The following is an 18,989-nucleotide window of genomic DNA, read 5'->3' on the forward strand; positions in this document are numbered from 1 at the left end:
TTGCTTTCTCCATAACTCCTAAACCCGGGAATCTCCTTAACTACCGTAATGTAGGTTTTTGCTCCATCCCTAATCTAGGGCACCTACAGGAGGGTAGCTCTCCAGGAACAGGGTTGGAGAACCCTGCCTTAACCCGTCTCTGTCTCTGAGGGCTTTTTCCCCATGAGGCCCCTACTAAACACAATCTTCTACTTGGGACTAGTGTGACCTGCCCAGGATAAGCACAGCTGGGGAATTGTATTGTAACTCATGTATAATGTAATATATAATGCACAGAGGGTAGCATAAAAGAAATGCTACTGTATCTTTATTATATAGCTCCATGTAGCTCCATATAGCTCCATATAGCTCCCTATAGCTCCATATAGCTCCATATAGTTCCCTATAGCTCCCTATAGCTCCCTATAGCTCCATATAGCTCCCTATAGCCCCCTATAGCTCCATATAGCTCCATATAGCTCCATATAGCTCCATATAGCTCCATATAGCTCCCTATAGCTCCATATAGCTCCCTATGGCTCCGTATGGCTCCATATGGCTCCATATAGCTCCATATAGCACCATTTAGCTCCCTATAGCGCCGTATAGCATCGCAGTGCTAGCTGTGCCACTAGAGATCCTGGTTCGAATCCAGGCTCTGTCGTAGCCGGCCGCGACCGGGAGACCCATGGGGCGGCGCACAATTGGCCCAGCGTCGTCCCGGGTAGGTGAGGGAATGGCCGGCAGGGATGTAGCTCAGTTGGTAGAGCATGGCGTTTGCAACGCCAGGGTTGTGGGTTCGATTCCCACGGGGGGCCAGTATGAAAAATAAAAAAGAATGTATGCACTCACTAACAGTAAGTCGCTCTGGATAAGAGCGTCTGCTAAATGACTAAAATGTAAATGTAATGTATAGCTCCATATAGCACCGTATAGCACCATATAGCTCCATATAGCTTCATATAGGGTTCCCGAGTGGCGCAGCGGTCTAAGGCACTGCATCTCAGTGCTTGAGGCGTCACTACAGGCCCCCTGGTTCGATTCCAGGCTGTATCACAACCGGCCGTGATTGGGAGTCCCATAGGGCGGCGCACAATTGTCCGGGTTTGGCCGGTGTAGGCCGTCATTGTAAATAAGAATTTGTCCTTAACTGACTTGCCTAGTTAAATAAAGGTTAAATATATGTTTTTATATATATAGCACCGTATAGCTCCGTATAGCTCCATATAGCACACTATAGCACCATATAGATCCACAGTTAGTGAGAGCATTGTTGTCTTTGGATTAGGTGATATAGGAATCATGATATAGGAACCATATAGAATGAAATCAGTGATTTTTATGATGGGAACCCTGAGCTGGTACTGACCTGTGATGCAGACAGTGAGTTGACCCCGTTGTGGTATTGTGGGCGTGGCGCTCCATGGCTGCCGCCCACGTGGACCATGTGCTCCTTCATCAGAGTCTCCGCCCTCTTGATGATGTCACCCATGCGGTGGATGAAACCCTCCTTCTCCGATGGCAGGATGAACTCATTGTGTACCTGGAAAAGACACATACCATGAATAAATCAATAACACATGAATAACATAATAATAATTACATTAATAACACCTGTCTATCAACTCAATGTCTGTCTGCCTGCCTGCCTGCCTGTTTGCCTGCCTGTCTGCCTGTCTGTGTATGTATGTCTGTCTGTACGTCCATCTGTCCTTCCGCTTTCAGCTATTGTCATAAGTGGCTTTTTGTGTAACCTCCACACACAGTACTAATTTGTTGGAGCAGTCTAGAGGAGCGGTTCCCAACCTTTTCCGTTCCTGGGACCACCAAATTACATCGCAGATTTAAAAATAAATAAAATATGTTGTTCATTTTTGCAGTGAATGTAACAAATAAAAGGCCTATTATTATAATAATTATTATAAACAATTTGCATTGTGAAAAGTTATGTAAAATTGCAAATAATAATATTAATACTCCCAACTGTTATTATTTTTTCAACAACAAAAAAATTAAACAACAAAAAAATACAATTAAAATAAATAATCACCCAAAAAAATTTGACCACCTGCAGTACCCCGTGGACCACGTGCAGTACCCCGTGGTTTGTGTAATTCTGCGAATTGTGGTTGGGTGGTTGGGTGTTTGGGTGGTTTGGTGGTTGGGTGGTTTGGTGGTTGGGTGGTTGGATGGGTGTTTGGGTGGTTGGTTGGGTGGTTGGGTGGTTGGGTGGGTGGTTGGGTGGTTGGGTGGTTGATGGTTGGGTGTGGTGAATGGGCTGGCTCTCCTGTCAGCATGTAGTGCTGGTGTACTGCACTAATAAGGCCTGACCAACTCTGTGCCAAGACTCGCCTGAACAAAAGCTCACTGTGTTTCATTCAGAGTCAGAGTAAACAGAATACTCAGTGAACACAAAGTTCTAGAATCTACCACCAACAGAAGTAGAAAATACCTAATCTTGCCTACGTTCTTTGTGTATCCCTATGCCAGAACCTCCCCAAGTTCGTAATCACACCTAAATGAGACACGTGTGTAAACTAAAATGGCACGTACGTAAACTGCTTATCTGCTTGCCTCACATCCCCCTAATTGAGATACATCTATATGACAGAGAAACACAGAGACAAGAGTGTTTAAACTGGAAGAAGGACGTAGAGCCTGTGCTGCTATGTGAGATAGGGGTAGATAGTAGTATATGTCAGTAAAATAAGCTGGTAGTGCATCATTTCTCTGGAGATTGTACTACCCTATAGTGTGTAGGTATATTATTTGTAGAACAGTGAAGGGCCAATGATTGACTGAGTAGACTAGGTCTGCGTCCAAAATGGTGTACTCTATTCCCTATTTAGGGCCGTGGTCAAAAGTTGTGAACTACATAGGGAATAGGGAATCCTAGAGGTGACTACTAACCATGACAGCTGCGATGTCCTCTGGGTTGTCTCCGTCCAGGTCGAACTTGAAGGTAACCATCTTGTCATTGTGAGTCTGCAGCTGACACTCCACCACCCGGTCGTCTTTGTCAGAGAGCTGCACATAGAGACACCATCCATCAGGGTTACTTTGTTTATGTTCTGTAGACTAAAGAAACACTGGGGAAGCAGCAGAACGTTTGTATGCAGAACATGTGTATGCAGAACGTGTGTATGCAGAACAAGTTTATGCAGAATGTGTGTATGCAGAAAGTGTGTATGCAAAACGTGTGTATGCAGAACGTGTGTATGCAGACGTGTGTAAGCTTCCATTGAGACCTTACTGATAAATAAACTCAGCAAAAAAAGAAATGTCCTCTCACTGTCAACTGCGTTTATTTTCAGCAAACTTAACATGTGTAAATATTTGTATGAACATAACAAGATTCAACAACTGAGACTTAAACTGAAGTTCCACAGACATGTGACTAACAGAAATTGAATAATGTGTCCCTGAACAAAGGGGGGTTCAAAATCAAAAGTAACCTGGTGTGGCCACCAGCTGCATTAAGTACTGCAGTGCATTTCCTACTCATGGACTGCACCAGATTTGCCAGTTCTTGCTGTGAGATGTTACCCAACTATTCCACCAAGGCACCTGCAAGTTCCCGGACATTTCTGGGGGGAATGGCCCTAGCCCTCACCCTCCGATCCAACAGGTCCCAGACGTGCTCAATGGGATTGAGATCCGGGCTCTTCGCTGGCCATGGCAGAACACTAACATTCCTGTCTTGCAGGAAATCACATACAGAATGAGCAGTATGGCTGGTGGCATTGTCATGCTGGAGGGTCATGTCAGGATGAGCCTGCAGGAAGGGTACCACATGAGGGAGGAGGATGTCTTCCCTGTAACGCACAGCGTTGAGATTGCCTGCAATGACAACAAGCTCAGTCCGATGATGCTGTGACACACCGCCCCAGACCATGACGGACCCTCCACCTCCAAATCGATCCTGCTCCAGAGTACAGGCCTCGGTGTAACCCTCATTCCTTCGACGATAAACGAGAATCTGACCATCACCCCTGGTGAGACAAAACCGTGACTTGTCAGTGAAGAGCACTTTTTGCCAGTCCTCTCTGGTCCAGCGACAGTGGGTTTGTGCCCATAAGCGATGTTGTTGCCGGTGATGTCTGGTGAGGACCTGCCTTACAACAGGCCTACAAGCCCTCAGTCCAGCCTCTCTCAGCCTATTGCGGACAGTCTGAGCACTGATGGAGGGATTGTGCATTCCTGGTGTAACGCGGGCAGTTGTTGTTGCCATCCTGTACCTGTCCCGCAGGTGTGATGTTCGGATGTACCGATCCTGTGCAGGTGTTGTTACACATGGTCTGCCACTGTGAGGACGTTCAGCTGTCCGTCCTGTCTCCCTGTAGCGCTGTCTTAGTCGTCTCTCAGTAAGGACATTGCAATTTATTGCCCTGGCCACATCTGCAGTCCTCATGCCTCCTTGCAGCATGCCTAAGGCAAGTTCACGCAGATGAGCAGGGACCCTGGGCATCTTTCTTTTGGTGTTTTTCAGTACAAAGGCCTCTTTAGTGTCCTAAGTTTTCATAACTGTGACCTTAATTGCCTACCTTAATTGCCATCTCCCGAGTGGCGCAGTGGTCTAAGGCACTGCATCGCAGTGCTAGCTGTGCCACTAGAGATCCTGGTTCGAATCCAGGCTCTGTCGTAGCCGGCCGCGACCGGGAGACCCATGGGGCGGCGCACAATTGGCCAAGCGTCGTCCAGGGTAGGGGAGGGAATGGCTGGCAGGGATGTAGCTCAGTTGGTAGAGCATGGCGTTTGCAATGCCAGGGTTGTGGGTTCAATTCCCACAGGGGGGCAGTATGAAAACAAAAAAAAATAATGTATGCACTCACTAACTGTAAGTCGCTCTGGATAAGAGCGTCTGCTAAATGACTAAAATGTAAATGTACCGTCTGTAAGCTGTTAGTGTCTTTACGACCGTTCCACAGGTGCATGTTAATTAATTGTTTATGGTTCATTGAACAAGCATGGGAAACAGTGTTTAAACCGTTTACAATGAAGATCTGTGAAGTTATTTGGATTTTTACTAATTATCTTTGAAAGACAGGATCCTGAAAAAGGGATGTTTCTTTTTTTGCTGAGTTCATGTTCTGTTCACATGGCAGGATGAGCATACTGTAGCAGCAGCATAACCTCCGAGAGGATAAGCCAAGTCACCTACTCATTCATGGGTTTTTCTTTATTTTTACTATTTTCTACATTGTAGAATAATAGTGAAGACATTAAAACTATGCAATAACACATATGGAATCATGTAGTAACCTAAAAAGTGTTAAATAAATCAAAATATATTTTATATTTGAGATTCTTCAAATAGCCACCCTTTGCCTTGATGACAGCTTTGCACACTCTTGGCATTTTCTCAACCAGCTTCACCTGGAATGCTTTTCCAATAGTCTTGAAGGAGTTCCCACATATGCTGAGCACTTGTTTTTCCTTCACTCTATGGTCCAACTCATCCCAAACCATCTCAATTGGGTTGAGGTCGGGGGATTGTGGAGGCCAGGTCATCTGATGCAGTACTCCACCACTCTACTTGGTAAAATTGCCCTTACACAGCCTGGAGGTGTGTTGGGTCATTGTCCTGTTGAAAAACAAATGATAGTCCCACTAAGCCCAAACCAGATGGGATGGCGTTTCGCTGCAGAATGCTGTGGTGGCAATGCTGTTTAAGTGTGCCTTGAATTCTAAATAAATCCCAGACAGTGTCACCAGCAAAGCACCCCCACACCATAACACCTCCTCCTCCATGCCTTACGGTGGGAACTACACATGCAGAGATCATCCGTTCACCCACACCGCGTCTCACAAAGACACGGCGGTTGGAACCAAAAATCTCAAATTTCCACCGGCCTAATGTCCATTGCTCATGTTTCTTGGCCCAAGCAAGTCTCTTCTTATTATTGGTGTCCTTTAGAAGTGGTTTAATTGCAGCAATTCAACCATGAAGGCCTGAATCACACACTCTCCTCTGAACAGTTGATGTTGAGATATGTCTGTGACTTGAACTCTGTGAAGCATTTATTTGGGCTGCAATTTCTGAGCCTGGTAACTCTAATGAACTTATCCTCTGCAGCAGAGGTAACTCTGGGTCTTCCATTCCTGTGGCGGTCCTCATGAGAGCCATTTTCATCATAGCGCTTGATGGTTTTTGCAACTGCACTTGAAGAAACTTTCAAAGTTCTTGACATTTTCCGTATTTGACTGACGTTCATGTCTTAAAGTAATTATGGACTGTCATTTCTCTTTGAGCTGTTCTTTCCATAATATGGACTTGGCCTTTTACCAAATAGGGCTCTTTCTGTATACCCCCTTACCTTGTCACAACACAACTGATTGGCTCAAACGCATTAAGAAGGAAAGCAATTCCACAAATTAACTTTTAAGAAGGCACGCCTGTTAGTTGAAAAGCATTCCAGGTGACTACCTCATGAAGCTGGTTGAGAGAATGCCAAGAGTGTGCAAAGCTGTCATCAAGGACGAAAGGGGTGAAATGACCTATTATTATTTGAAGAATCTCAAATATAAAATATATTTTGATTTGTTTAACAGTCTTTTGGTTACTACATGATTCCATATGTGTTATTACATAGTTTTGATGTCTTCACTATTATTCTACAATGTAAAAAAAATTAAGAAAAACCCTAGGTGTGTCCAAACTTTTGACTGGTACTGTATATAAAAAAGGTGCTGCTGCTAAATTAATGTACCCTATTAGCATTCTATTACTACACTATATAGGGAATAGGGTGCTTTTGGGACGGGCCCTAATTTTGGACTTGACAATCAGACTTGACAATCAGTTGTATAGAATAGTCTTGATTGATTAATTGATTGATTGATTTGTTTTACCCCAGTGATGCGCAGTCTTGAACGGGCTCTCCTCCGGAACAGCTTGCCAGCCGTGCGCCCGGCAGCAGTCTTGCCACTCCTCTCTGATAGGCCCTCGTAGCCGTCACTCAAACCTGAGGTGACGTCAGAGGCGTAGCTGTGAAGATGATTGGTGTGTTAGTAAATTTGTGTCATTACCGCTGTAAAACCACTGGTTAATTTTATGTTGCAGCCATTTCTGAGTTAATACATGAACTGAGTTAATACATGAACCATGAGAAAGAAATGGAAACAACCACCCATCAAAACAGGACCAGAAACAGACCGCTATACATGCCAAATATACACTCACTGGAGAGTTTATTAGGTAAACCCCCCGTTCAGGAAAATGAATCGCACCTACAAACAGTGAGTCATGTGGCCGTGGCTTGCTATATAAAGCAGGCAGAAGGGCATCGAGGCATTCAGTTACTGTTCGATTGAACGTTAGAATGGGCAAAAATAGTTTCCTAAGAGACTTTGAGTTTGGTATGATTGTCAGTGCCAGGCGCGCCGGATCCAGTATCTCAGAAACGTCCGGCCTCCTGGGCATTTCATGCATGACAGTGTCTAGGGTTTACCGAGAATGGTGTGACAAACAAAAAACATCCAGTCAGCAGCAGTCCTGTGGGCGAAAACAGCTAGTTGATGAGAATTCGAAGGAGAATGGCAAGAATTGTGGAAGCTATCAGGCCGGTCACATACAGGCAAATAACGGCGCAGTACAACAGTGGTGTGCAGAACGGCATCTCAGAATGCACAACTCGTTGGTCCTTGTCATGGATGGGTTATTGCAGCAGACGATCAAACCGATGATAAGTCCACTCCTCTCAGCTAAAAACAAGAAGAAGCGGCTCCAGTGGGTACGCGATCCCCAACACTGGACAGTTGAGGAGTGGAAAAACATTTCCTGGAAAATGACAGCGAGTTCAGTTTAATTGACTGGCCTGTGCAGTCCCCAGAACTCAACCCAATAGGGCATCTTTGGGATGAGATGGAACAGGCTGTTCGCAGCATGAATGTACCACCGTCCAATCTGCAGCAACTGCGTGATGCTATCACGTCAGCATGGACCAACATCCCTGTGGAACGTTTCCGACACCTTGTAGAATGCCCCAAAGAATTCAGGCTGTTCTGGATGCAAAGGGGGGTACGACCCGGTACTAGATGGGTGTACCTAATAACCTGGCCGGTGAGTGTATATGCCAAATAAAGCCTAATGTGAGGATATAGTAAACGTCAGTGTGCTGTAATATGGGATCTCCTATAGAAATAACAAATCCATGTGTTCTGTTCAGCAATGAAGCATTTATGTAATTAAAATGTGTTACACAGCCTGGGAGAACATGCAGTACTTTTAAAAAGCTTCATGGTTAGCTAATTGAGTCCCCTGAGTCTCTTAGCGCCGTGGTCCCTGATTTATCCCTCCCTCCATCCATCCATCCACCAATACCTCTGAGGCCAGCAAACATTTACAGACAGACGCTTTACTAGTTGGCAGATTCCACTGTGCTTTCTATCCATTCACTAAAATCTGAATAACTTTTGGGTAACTTTAGTTCTCAGAGGACAAAACTTGAATAAGGGATTCCCTAGACAGGATGGGCACCAGATGACAACACACACGTAAAGGACTTCACGCTGCTTGCTTAGCGAGTACCACTTCCTCCTGATTCGGATCACACCAAGACTCGAACCGAGGACCTCTGTCTTGCTAGCACACATGACCTCCTTCTGGAAATGTTTTACCAGTCACGCCACGCGAAAAGCTAGCTATTCAGCTGCGTAAGTTGGGAGACTTTCACACTTCCCCATGTGCTACACATGCAGGCATGCACCCACCCACACACACACACACACACACACACACACGCACACACGCACACACACACGCACACACAGACCAGCCCCCACCTCACCACCCCCCACCTCAACCCCCCAACCCCATTCAAGGCTCCCCTACAGAGAAGAAAGCTGTTCTCCTCACATACCGCTTCATGGAAAACACAGTTACCAGAAACATCTGATACAAAAGTCCATTGTGCTTCAATAAATAGACTAGAGAGAGGTTGTTGTTTCCCTCAGCTGGAGTGAGAGGCTGTTGTTTACCTCAGCTGGAGAGATTAAGGCTGTTGTTTCCCTCAGCTGGAGAGAGAGAGGCTGTTGTGTCCCTCAGCTGGAGAGAGTGAGGCTGTTGTTTCCCTCAGCTGGAAAGAGTGAGGCTGTTGTTTCCCTCAGCTGGAAAGAGAGAAGCTGTTGTTTCCCTCAGTTTGAGAGAGACAGGCTGTTGTTTCCCTCAGCTGGAGAGAAGGGCTGTTGTTTCCCTCAGATGAAGAGAGGGACTGTTGTTTCCCTCAGCAGGAGAGAGACAGGCTGTTGTTTCCCTCAGCTGGAGAGAGAGAGGGTGTTGTTCTATCAGCTGGAGAGAGAGAGGCTGTTGTGTCCCTCAGCTGAAGAGAGAGGCTGTTGTTTCCCTCAGTTGGAGAGAGAGGCTGTTGTTTCCCTCAGCTGGAGAGAGAGAGGCTGTTGTTTCCCTCAGCTGGAGAGAGAGGCTGTTGTTTCCCTCAGCTGGAGAGAGAGGCTGTTGTTTCCCTCAGCTGGAGAGAGACTGTTGGTTCCCTCAGCTGGAGAAAGAGGCTGTTGTTTCCATCAGCTGGAGAGAGAGGCTGTTGTTTCCCTCAGCTGTAGAGAGATGCTGTTGTTTCCCTCAGCTGGAGAGAGAGAGGCTGTTGAATCCCTCCTGGATAGAGAGAGGCTGTTGTTTCCCTCAGCTGGAAAGAGAGAGGCTGTTTTATCCTTCAGCTGGAGAGAGTGAGACTGTTTCCCTCAGCTGGAGAGAGGAGCTGTTGTTTCCTTCAGGTCAGTCTAACTGTTTGGACACAGATGTGTACGGAGGCGTATGAAGCCTAGAGGTTAGAGGGTCGAGTAGCAACTTGGCAACTGGTGGTCGGTTTATCTCTGATTCCACTGCTGTTGGAAGCACCCCCAAAACAGATCAAGGAACGCGGCACTGACTGACCCTGTGCCTCTCAATGTGTGTGTGTGTGTGTGCATTTGAGTGTTTGTGTGTGTGGGTGTGTTTGTGTGTGTGTGCGTGGGTGGGTGTGTTTGTGTGTGTGGGTGATGGGAAAGGCAGGAGATTAATTTCTCTTTCTACCAAAAATGGACAATAAAGTATCTATTCTAGGGAAGAGGCTGAGGAGTGTACCTGTCCACAGGTGAGTTGAAGCCGCTGGTAGAGTGTCCTCCAGAGTGGCCATGCTCCGTATTACCCAATACTGCAATACTCTACAAACAGGACAAGGGAGAGGGAACAGTCACATAGTGTATAATGGTCATTCAAAAATACAATTTTATTAATGTACAGTTCAGGTAGAGTTACTAGTCATCATCATAGCTAGCTAGCTATTTGTCCCATGCACACACCGAGGGGAAGCGGAGGGCTGGGATGGTGTGGTGCTGAGGGTGTCTGTTGAGGGCAGTAGTCCCAGTCCCAGTGTTTTGGGTCAGGGTGGGAGGGGTCAAGGTTGACCTGTTGAGGCTGACCACTATCTCCAGGGGGTTGTGGAGGCCAGAGGAGCTGAGATAGCCTTCTGTCTTACAGTCAGCTGTTACAACAAACACATGAGACATCAGCCATGAGCATGTGACTGACCAGGCATGAGACATCAGCCATGAGATTGACCAGGCATGAGACATCAGCCATGAGCATGTGACTGACCAGGCATGAGACATCAGCCATGAGACTGACCAGGCAGGGCCGCACTCACTGACTGAGTGACACAGACGCACTCACACAAAGGATTGCATGCACCACGCACTCACACACCCACACAGGCACGCACACACTCACTTACACAGACACATGCATGCATATACCCCCCCCACACACACACACACACACACGCACACACACAGAGAGGGCTCAGAGGATTCCCTATAGATTAACACCATGGTCAGGACACAATGACAAATGTGGAAGAACGCAGCTCCAATATTTAAACTAGATTAACTGGAACTATTATTATTATTATAGGGATCGACCACACAGAGGGTTCTGATTGTCTCTCTGCTGGTCACTAAAAAACATTTGAGGACAATCACGCACGCACGCACGCAAACACGCAAACACACACACACACACACACACAACTGTAGCTCAGTTGGTAGAGCATGGCGCTTGCAATGCCAGGGTTGTGGGTTCGTTTCCCACGGGGGGCCAGTATGAAAATGTATGCACTCACTAACTGTAAGTCGCTTTGAATAAGAGCGTCTTCTAAATGACAAAAAAAACAAACATCTGTACATCTAGTCAGGGCCATTCAGCACTACAACAGATATTAAACCAACAGTTATGAAACCAATGGGCCCTGGTCAAAAGTAGTGCACTATATAGGGACTAGGGTGCCATTCGGGACGGAGCCACATCTTAAATTAGCTGACGGTTAAGTTAAGTGTTCTCACAGTTGGCCGAGGAGCAGCTGGTGTGGTGGACCTGGAAATGCTGGTGCTGGTCTGCCTCTGGTTCCTCAGGTTCATGGATGAAGCTGGCATTGATGCCCGAGTCCAGAGAGCTGTTGACGGGGGACAGGTCGGGGGTCATCGGGTTCGGGGGGGGGTGATCCTGGCTCTGTGCCGGGGTGAGGGTGTGGACGCCTATGAGGCTCTGAGGGGGCTTTGATGGAGACCTGTTGATTTTCGGGGAGGGTGGCTGCAGTGCAGGCTTGGGCTCCTCCTCTTCCTGCTTCTTCTCTGCGAGGCGGCGCAGTTTGTCACGCTGGCGCTTGATGACGTTGACGCGGTCCCGGATGGCCTTGGCCACAAGTTTGAAGTCGGCCTCGCACACGAAGCCCAGCACTACCTGGGAGAAGGGACATAGCAAAGTCAGGACTTAATACTGATACAAACAGGGAACACATCACATTCCATGAACTACATTTACATTTTAGTCATTTAGCAGACGCTCTTATCCAGAGCCACTTACAGTTAGTTAGTGAGTGCATACATTTTCATACTGGCCCCCCGTGGGAAACAAACCCACAACCCTGGCGTTGCAAGCGCCATGCTCTACCAACTGAGCTACAGGGGACACTGTCTGTGTAAATAATAATGCATAGAGGTCTGATGTACTTTCTGACCGTGCTGTTCTGTACTGTACAGATGTAGGATCTTAATTTGAGCCAGTTTGCTACAGCAGGAAAATAATCCTGCAGCAACAGGAAATGTGAATTATTATGTGGATTATAATTAGTTGACATTTTTGTAGGGGTTGATACATTTTTGGTAAGAGAAAATTAAGTCTGATATTTCAAAGTGGAAATTACAAACTTCAGAAGCCTTTTTAAGCCTCAAATACACTAGAAGTTAGCATTGCCTGCTGCGCAGGAAAATTCTCTACGACAACAGAGATCAAATTAAGATAGTACACCTGTACACTCCGTGGACAGGACGCTAGTCTTGTCATTTGCTGTGTAGATAATCAATATGTATTGAGCGGATGCTGTGTATGTATAGAGGGGCTGATCTGAGGCCCTTTGATATTCTTCAAGAATCAATGTAAAAGATACAGCTGTAAATCACAAAGTGGACCTTTAAACGATGGTGTTACATCCAAACCTGTCCCATTCTGAACACAGTGTTCCAGTCTCAGACCGGCCCGGGAGGAAAAGGGCCCATAGTGCTCTGGTCAAACGTAGCGCACTATATAAGGAATAGGGTGCTATTTGGGATGTACCGAAGGTTGGTGGTTTGCCTCCCTCCTCTCTCAACATCTCGTCAGACAGGCTGTTAGATTCCCATAACCCAGACTAAATGTCCTGGATGATGATCAATGGGATCTTGATGAAAAGGCAGCAGTCAGCAGGCAGCAGGCAGGAGGAAGAGGTATGGAATTGTGGCTGGTGGCCAGGCCGTGTCCTTCTAATTAAAAGTGACCTCTGCTAAGAGGGCTGGAGGACACAAGTCCCAAATGGCACCCTAGTGTGTGGGCCCTGGTCAAAAGTAGTGCACTATACAGGGAATAGGGTGCCATTTGACGCAACCTAGGAAAAGCTGTTTCTTAAGGCGTCCTGTTCGAGAGAGAGAGAGACATTATATTATTAAAGCCCTGACCTCCGCTTTCTTCCTGAGCCACGCTCTCCTCTCACATTTCTACCACTGATGATTAAATGCTGACCACGATTGTAATCGAATCGTAAACTATGTTGTAAAGATCTTGGGGTATTAAATTCTTTGTGTTTCCTGGTCTGTTGCAAAAGGGATATCTAGAGCGTCTGCTAAATGACGTAAATGTAAATGTAGCTATATCATCTGAATTTCTACAGGATATTCATTCTTCAACTCATCCTGTACTCATTATCACCACCGTGTCTCTGGATACGTAAGTGTAACTTCTTTTGTTTATCTCTAAAAATAAGAATGGCTGTGTTTCCACCTGGTGCAACACCGACACTCCAACAATATGTAAGCTGAGTCTACTACCAACTTGCATAATAGCTTTAGTATTACACCTAGCTGTCTCCACTGGTCCTTAGCTTGTGAGAGCCACAACTGGAAACCCTTATTTTAATAATTAATGCTACAACTAGAGGACATAAAGGTTAAAGAGGACATTATGTTAGGCAAGTGTTGTGGGAAGATACCCAGCCTCAGGGCTATATAGTTCACTCCCACAGCCTATAACAGTAGCAGGTATTACCACATGAGTGGGGTACCAAAGGGAGTGGATACAGTATACCTATCTAAACTGATATAAATCTCAACTTTACAATTTCATGGCTTTCTTACTGTTTTCAGCTCTGCTGAGAGCTCTGCTCTGAGTAAGATTTGACATACAGTATGGCAAATAAACCTGCAACTTGAAACGTGAGCTGCTCACCATCTCCTGCGCCACCTCCTCTGGCACGTCCTTGTAGAGTTCGAACAGGAACTCGATGGCGTTGTTGTCCTTGTATTTCCCATGGAGTTTCTTGGTGTCGTCCATGCGGAGCCACAGCTTCAGGCCTGACTTCACCATGTCGTCCTCCTCAGCCAACTCAACATGGATGCCGTTGTTCTCCTGGAAGAACGTGTGCTCCAGCAGATCCTGGATGGTGTACCTGAGGTAAAGGAATAATATAGCTATTAAATTCAATCAACTCCTTTTAATTGGACACCTTAATTGAACTCTAAAGGATTTTATATATAATTTACTTAGCAGATGGCTGGAATGTTATTTTCACCATATGTGTAACATCTCATATGTTTTACGTAATGTAAGGATATTATGAGAAGCCCAATACCTTTCATCTTTGTCCATCCGGATACATCCTTCGATGATCTCTTTGAGCTCTGGGACCTTGACTTTGTAGAAACTGTCTGGCTTCATCCCCTGTAAGGAGAAGCATTCTGGTTAGCATTGCTTATTTACCTGCTTGGTTGAAAATGGAAGGCAATGGTAACCTACGGGGACATAGTAGTACCATGGGGGAATGTACCAATACAAAGAAAAAAGGAATGTCCGCAACTCTGGACCTGACGAAGATCAGATGAAAACGTTGTCTGATTAAATCACCATGGGAACAGAGTTGTGGACATAATAATTTATTGACCTTTTTCTTTAATACGTTCTTCTGAAGTTGGGTGTGCATATCTTTCTCTTTTTTCTACAGATACAGTCACAGTATGTGCTTCCTCGGATGTTGCCTGACAGAAACATGTTTGGCTCAGACATTCCTCCCGCATGATGAGTATACCTACATTACTGAACCCACAACAGTTCCTTTCCAGTAGCTGGACAACCCCCTGAGGGCGTGATGTCTGCCAGCATGCAGCCTGCCTGCCTGCATCGCACTGTGCTCTGCCTTCAGGTAAACACAGGGGTTGGGAGGGAGGGAGGGCAGGGGGGAGAGACTGTCTATCTGTCGTTTAAAGGGCAGCGGGGCTACAAAAATATTGCAGACCTCTCTCATCACCCACCCTGGTGCAACTCAGTGAGCAGTGCATTATGGGTAAGAGAACAGAGCAAATCCCCACATGTTTTAAACAGCTAAAGTTAACATCACAGCTGTCCTGAACTTACCCCATGTTTATTCAGACATTAAAATAAAACTGTTTGGTAAATATAGGTTGTTTGGTTGGTTGGTTAACAGGTTTACATTGTTGTAATTGTGCAACTATGTTGACTTGTCATGTTTGGCTTCTGAGTTTGTGATTTGCCAACAGCCAGACATTGGCCTATGTTTTCCTTGATAGCCTATTGATTCTGAGACAGAGAATCGAGCTGTGAGACTTTGGATGGCAGGAATGGACTGTATCTAAGGGTGTGATATTATCATTTCACATCTTGAAGTAGGATCAACAAGTCAATGGGTTCTCTGTGTAAATGCATCAGCTACTGTAACTTAGTTATTACCTGGGAACAGCGTGACAGTATGTTACATAACGCCAATGCTCTGAATATCACTATTATCTGGAGATCATTGTGATAGTAAAGGACTCTTTTTTCCACATCCCTTGAACTCTTCCAAATACTTGATAACAAGTAAGTAGCACAAAGGACAATGCCCTTCAATTGGCCTCCACTATAATTACAATAACCCTACGGCTTATCTATTTAACAAAGGAACAGACAGTATACAAGCAAGCAAACCAATTGAGTATTATCTTTTGATCTGACTCTGTTCTAATGCACTCTATACTTGCACAGTGGTCATAACGTCTCTGCTTGTGAATCGAACAGTTTATTATGTTAAAACGTGACATATTAAAAACGTGTTCAGACTAGCAGTGGTAATCTGCCAAGTAATTGCCCCAGACTCCCTTGAGCAGGTCCTTTTAGTTGTTTATGGAACTTTGACTTTATGGATGGTGAGTGGCGACCGATCAGCGACGCCTACAGTAACCTGCACTTAGAAAGAGAGAGAGCGAGAGAGAGACGACGTTTGTGTAGAAGGCAGACGTCATTTTCAAAACACATAATTCTACCATCACCTGCCCAAACCCACTGTGGCGTCACCACCCAAACCCACTGAACAAGAACACAGCTCTCAATGTTCCCTTCATTACTGACTGCCTCTCTGAGCAGTAAATGCCTCTGTCAGCGAGTTACTTACTTCTGGATTACTTTAATAAGGTTTTGAGAAATAGGATGCGTCCCAAATGGCACCCTATTCCCTTTACAGTGCACTACTTTTGACCAGAGCCCATATAGGGAATACAGTGCATTCGGGAAAGTATTCAGACCCCTTGACTTTTTGTTCCGTTACAGCCTTATTCTAAAATAGCTTAAATCGTTTTTTTCTCATCAATACAATACCCCAGAATGACAAAGCAAAAACAGGTTTTTAGAAATGTTTGTAAATGTATTAAATATAAAAACTGATATCACATTTACATAAGTTGTGACGATCCCGGCTGTCTGAGTCGGGTCCTGTCTGGTGACTAGTGTTCCTGCTCGTAATCTCCAGTTTCCCGTGGGTTCGGGAACGCTCCGGGGAGCGCTCTGGTTTTCCGCACCTGCATCCCATCAGCAATCTGCACACCTGGTCCTGATCATCACCCTTCTTAGGCTCTGGCCCAACATCCAGTTCCTGCCGGATCGTTAGCCATGAACAGTATGTTTGTCAGCGTATCAGTCTCTGAGCCAGTAGTGTTAGTTTTGTTGTTTTGCACCTTTTTGACTTGCTGTGTACTGACCTCCGTTTTGTTCTGTCTGCAGTCTCTCACCCGGAACCTTCACCCAACCTCTGCCTGATGGTCGGCGGCTGCCGAGCCAGTACCGGACCAACCACTGCACCCTCAACAACCCATCCACGCCACCCGCTCTGTTCCCTGGATTATTCAGCCTCACTCGGAATCTATTAATAAACACTCACCTTTGTCTCAACGTACCTTGTCCTGGTCTGCTTCTGGGTTCTGGCTTAGTTAACCGTGACAGAACGATCCGGCCAGTATGAACCCAGCGGACCTGGACTCTGTTCGCCATGCTATTACCCAGCAGGAGAAGATGTTGGGCCATCATAGCACGGTACTACAGGAGATCGCGTTGTCAGTTCGGAACCTTTCTACCGGTCTGACGGAGGTCCAGAACCAACGCAAGTGTCCGGTGGAGGATCCACTACCGGTTTCACCCATCTCGCCTGCCGCTTCTGAAGCTGTGTCCATCCGTGAGCCCAAGGTTCCGGCGCCGGATAAGTATGAGGGAGAGCTGGGAAGATGCCGTTCCTTCCTTATGCAGTGTGGACTAGTGTTCGATCTACAGCCCTACTCTTATGCCACAGACAAGGCTAGGATAGCCTTTGTGATTGAGTTGCTGCGTGGTCGAGCGCTGGAGTGGGCTTCAGCCGTTTGGGAACGACAGGATCCCTGCATGGCTTCATACCAGGGGGTTCACGGCCGAGATGAGGAAGCTCTTCGACCATTCCGTCCGAGGGAGGGACGCAGCTAGGCGCCTGTTTTCGCTTCGCCAAGGAACTCGCAGCGTGGCCGACTTCGTGATCGAGTTCAAGACGTTGGCTGTGGAGAGTGGGTGGAACGAGGAGTCTCTGCAAGCGGCCTTTTACCAGGGTCTGTCGGAGCAGCTCAAGGATGAGTTGATCTCCTATCCGGAGCCTAGTGACCTGGACAGCTTGGTAGCTTTGTCTATTCGGGTGGATAATCGAGTCCGAGAGCGAAGGAGGGAGAAGCAATGGGGTCCGTCCAATCGATCAGCTTCTCAGTTCCCAGTCGGGTCGGGTGGTGGACCAGAACACGTCGATCATTCTCCACCACAATGGATTAGTGGAGAGGTCCTCTCTCCCGATTCTGAACCCATGCAAGTGGGGCGGCACGGGTTAACCAAGGAGGAGCGTCAACATAGACGTAAGACCAACTGCTGCCTCTACTGTGGTAGCTCGGGACATTACATCTCCACTTGTTCCCGGCGGTCGTCAAACTGCCCGGCTCGCTAAAGTTGGGAGGACTTTTAGCGAGCCAGTTTCAACCTCTCAGTACCTCTGTCAGACCCGTTTCCCGGCTACCCTTGTGAACAGGAATCAGAGCTTAGCGCTTAACGCTTTTATCGATTCAGGTGCCGATGGAAGCTTTCTTGATGCCGAGTTGGTGGAACAGCTGGGGCTTTCCAAGGAGCAATTGCCGGAAGCCATTGAAGCGACCACTCTGAACGGCAGTAGTCTGGCACGTATCACGATGAGGACTGAACCCGGTTAAGATGCGGTTGTCGGGGAATCATTCTGAGATGATTTCATTCTTCATTCTGCCGTCTTCCCATGTTCCTCTGGTCCTTGGATACCCCTGGCTGAAGGAACACAACCCCACGTTCGATTGGGTGACGGGCAAGGTAACGAGTTGGAGCCTTGATTGTCATGCTAACTGTCTCAAGACTGCCTGCCCCCATTCGGTTCCCAGTCAGGTGATTGAGGCTAAACCCCCAGATTTGTCCCTGGTTCCCGAGACATATCACGATTTGGGGGAAGTTTTCAGTAAGCAGAAGGCTCTGTCACTCCCTCCCCACCGACCATATGATTGTGCCATCAACCTGGTCCCTGGAGCTGTCTACCCCAAGGGAGGGTTATACAGTATCTCCCGACCTGAACGTGAGGCGTTGGAGACCTACATCAAGGAGTCCCTAGCTGCTGGTCTCGTTCGTCCCTCGTCATCACCCCTGGGGGCAGGATTCTTCTTTGTGGGTAAGAAGGATGGCTCTCTTCGACCGTGTATTGATTATCGGGGGTTGAATGACATCACGGTCAAGAACAAGTATCCCCTGCCCTTGATGAGTTCTGCCTTCGACTCCTTACAGGGGTGCTACGGTGTTCACCAAGCTAGACCTACGCAATGCGTATCACCTGGTCCGGATCAGAGAGGGGGACGAGTGGTTGACGGGTTTCAATACACCGATGGGTCACTTCGGTATCAGGTGATGCCGTTTGGACTGACCAATGCTCCAGCGGTATTCCAGAGTATGGTGAACGACGTCCTGAGAGATATGATCGGTCTCTTTGTGTTTGTTTACCTGGATGACATTCTGATCTTCTCGAAGGAACCTTCCGACCACGTCCAGCATGTCCGGCAGGTTCTGCAGCGATTGTTGGAGAATCGCCTGTTTGTGAAGGCCGAGAAGTGCGAGTTTCACGCCCACACGACATCCTTTCTCGGGTACA

The 18,989-nt window shown here is 46.8% G+C and overlaps 1 protein-coding gene across 1 annotated transcript in view; it reads right to left on the minus strand.

Annotated features, from left to right (window-relative positions):
* The window catches only part of LOC121570186 (serine/threonine-protein kinase WNK4-like), a 116,133-nt gene that overhangs the window by 25,263 nt on the left and 71,881 nt on the right, over positions 1-18,989 (minus strand). Inside the window, exons 5-12 of the mRNA XM_045222339.1 lie at positions 14,130-14,218; positions 13,727-13,946; positions 11,314-11,710; positions 10,276-10,457; positions 10,058-10,137; positions 6,832-6,967; positions 2,890-3,006; positions 1,349-1,522 (exon numbers count right to left, since the gene is read on the minus strand). Of these exons, the coding sequence (XP_045078274.1) occupies positions 1,349-1,522; positions 2,890-3,006; positions 6,832-6,967; positions 10,058-10,137; positions 10,276-10,457; positions 11,314-11,710; positions 13,727-13,946; positions 14,130-14,218 (1,395 nt within the window). The remainder of the gene's footprint in view (positions 1-1,348; positions 1,523-2,889; positions 3,007-6,831; positions 6,968-10,057; positions 10,138-10,275; positions 10,458-11,313; positions 11,711-13,726; positions 13,947-14,129; positions 14,219-18,989) is intronic.

The sequence above is a fragment of the Coregonus clupeaformis genome, chromosome 1 (assembly GCF_020615455.1).
Source record: "Coregonus clupeaformis isolate EN_2021a chromosome 1, ASM2061545v1, whole genome shotgun sequence".
Lineage (NCBI taxonomy): Eukaryota > Metazoa > Chordata > Actinopteri > Salmoniformes > Salmonidae > Coregonus > Coregonus clupeaformis.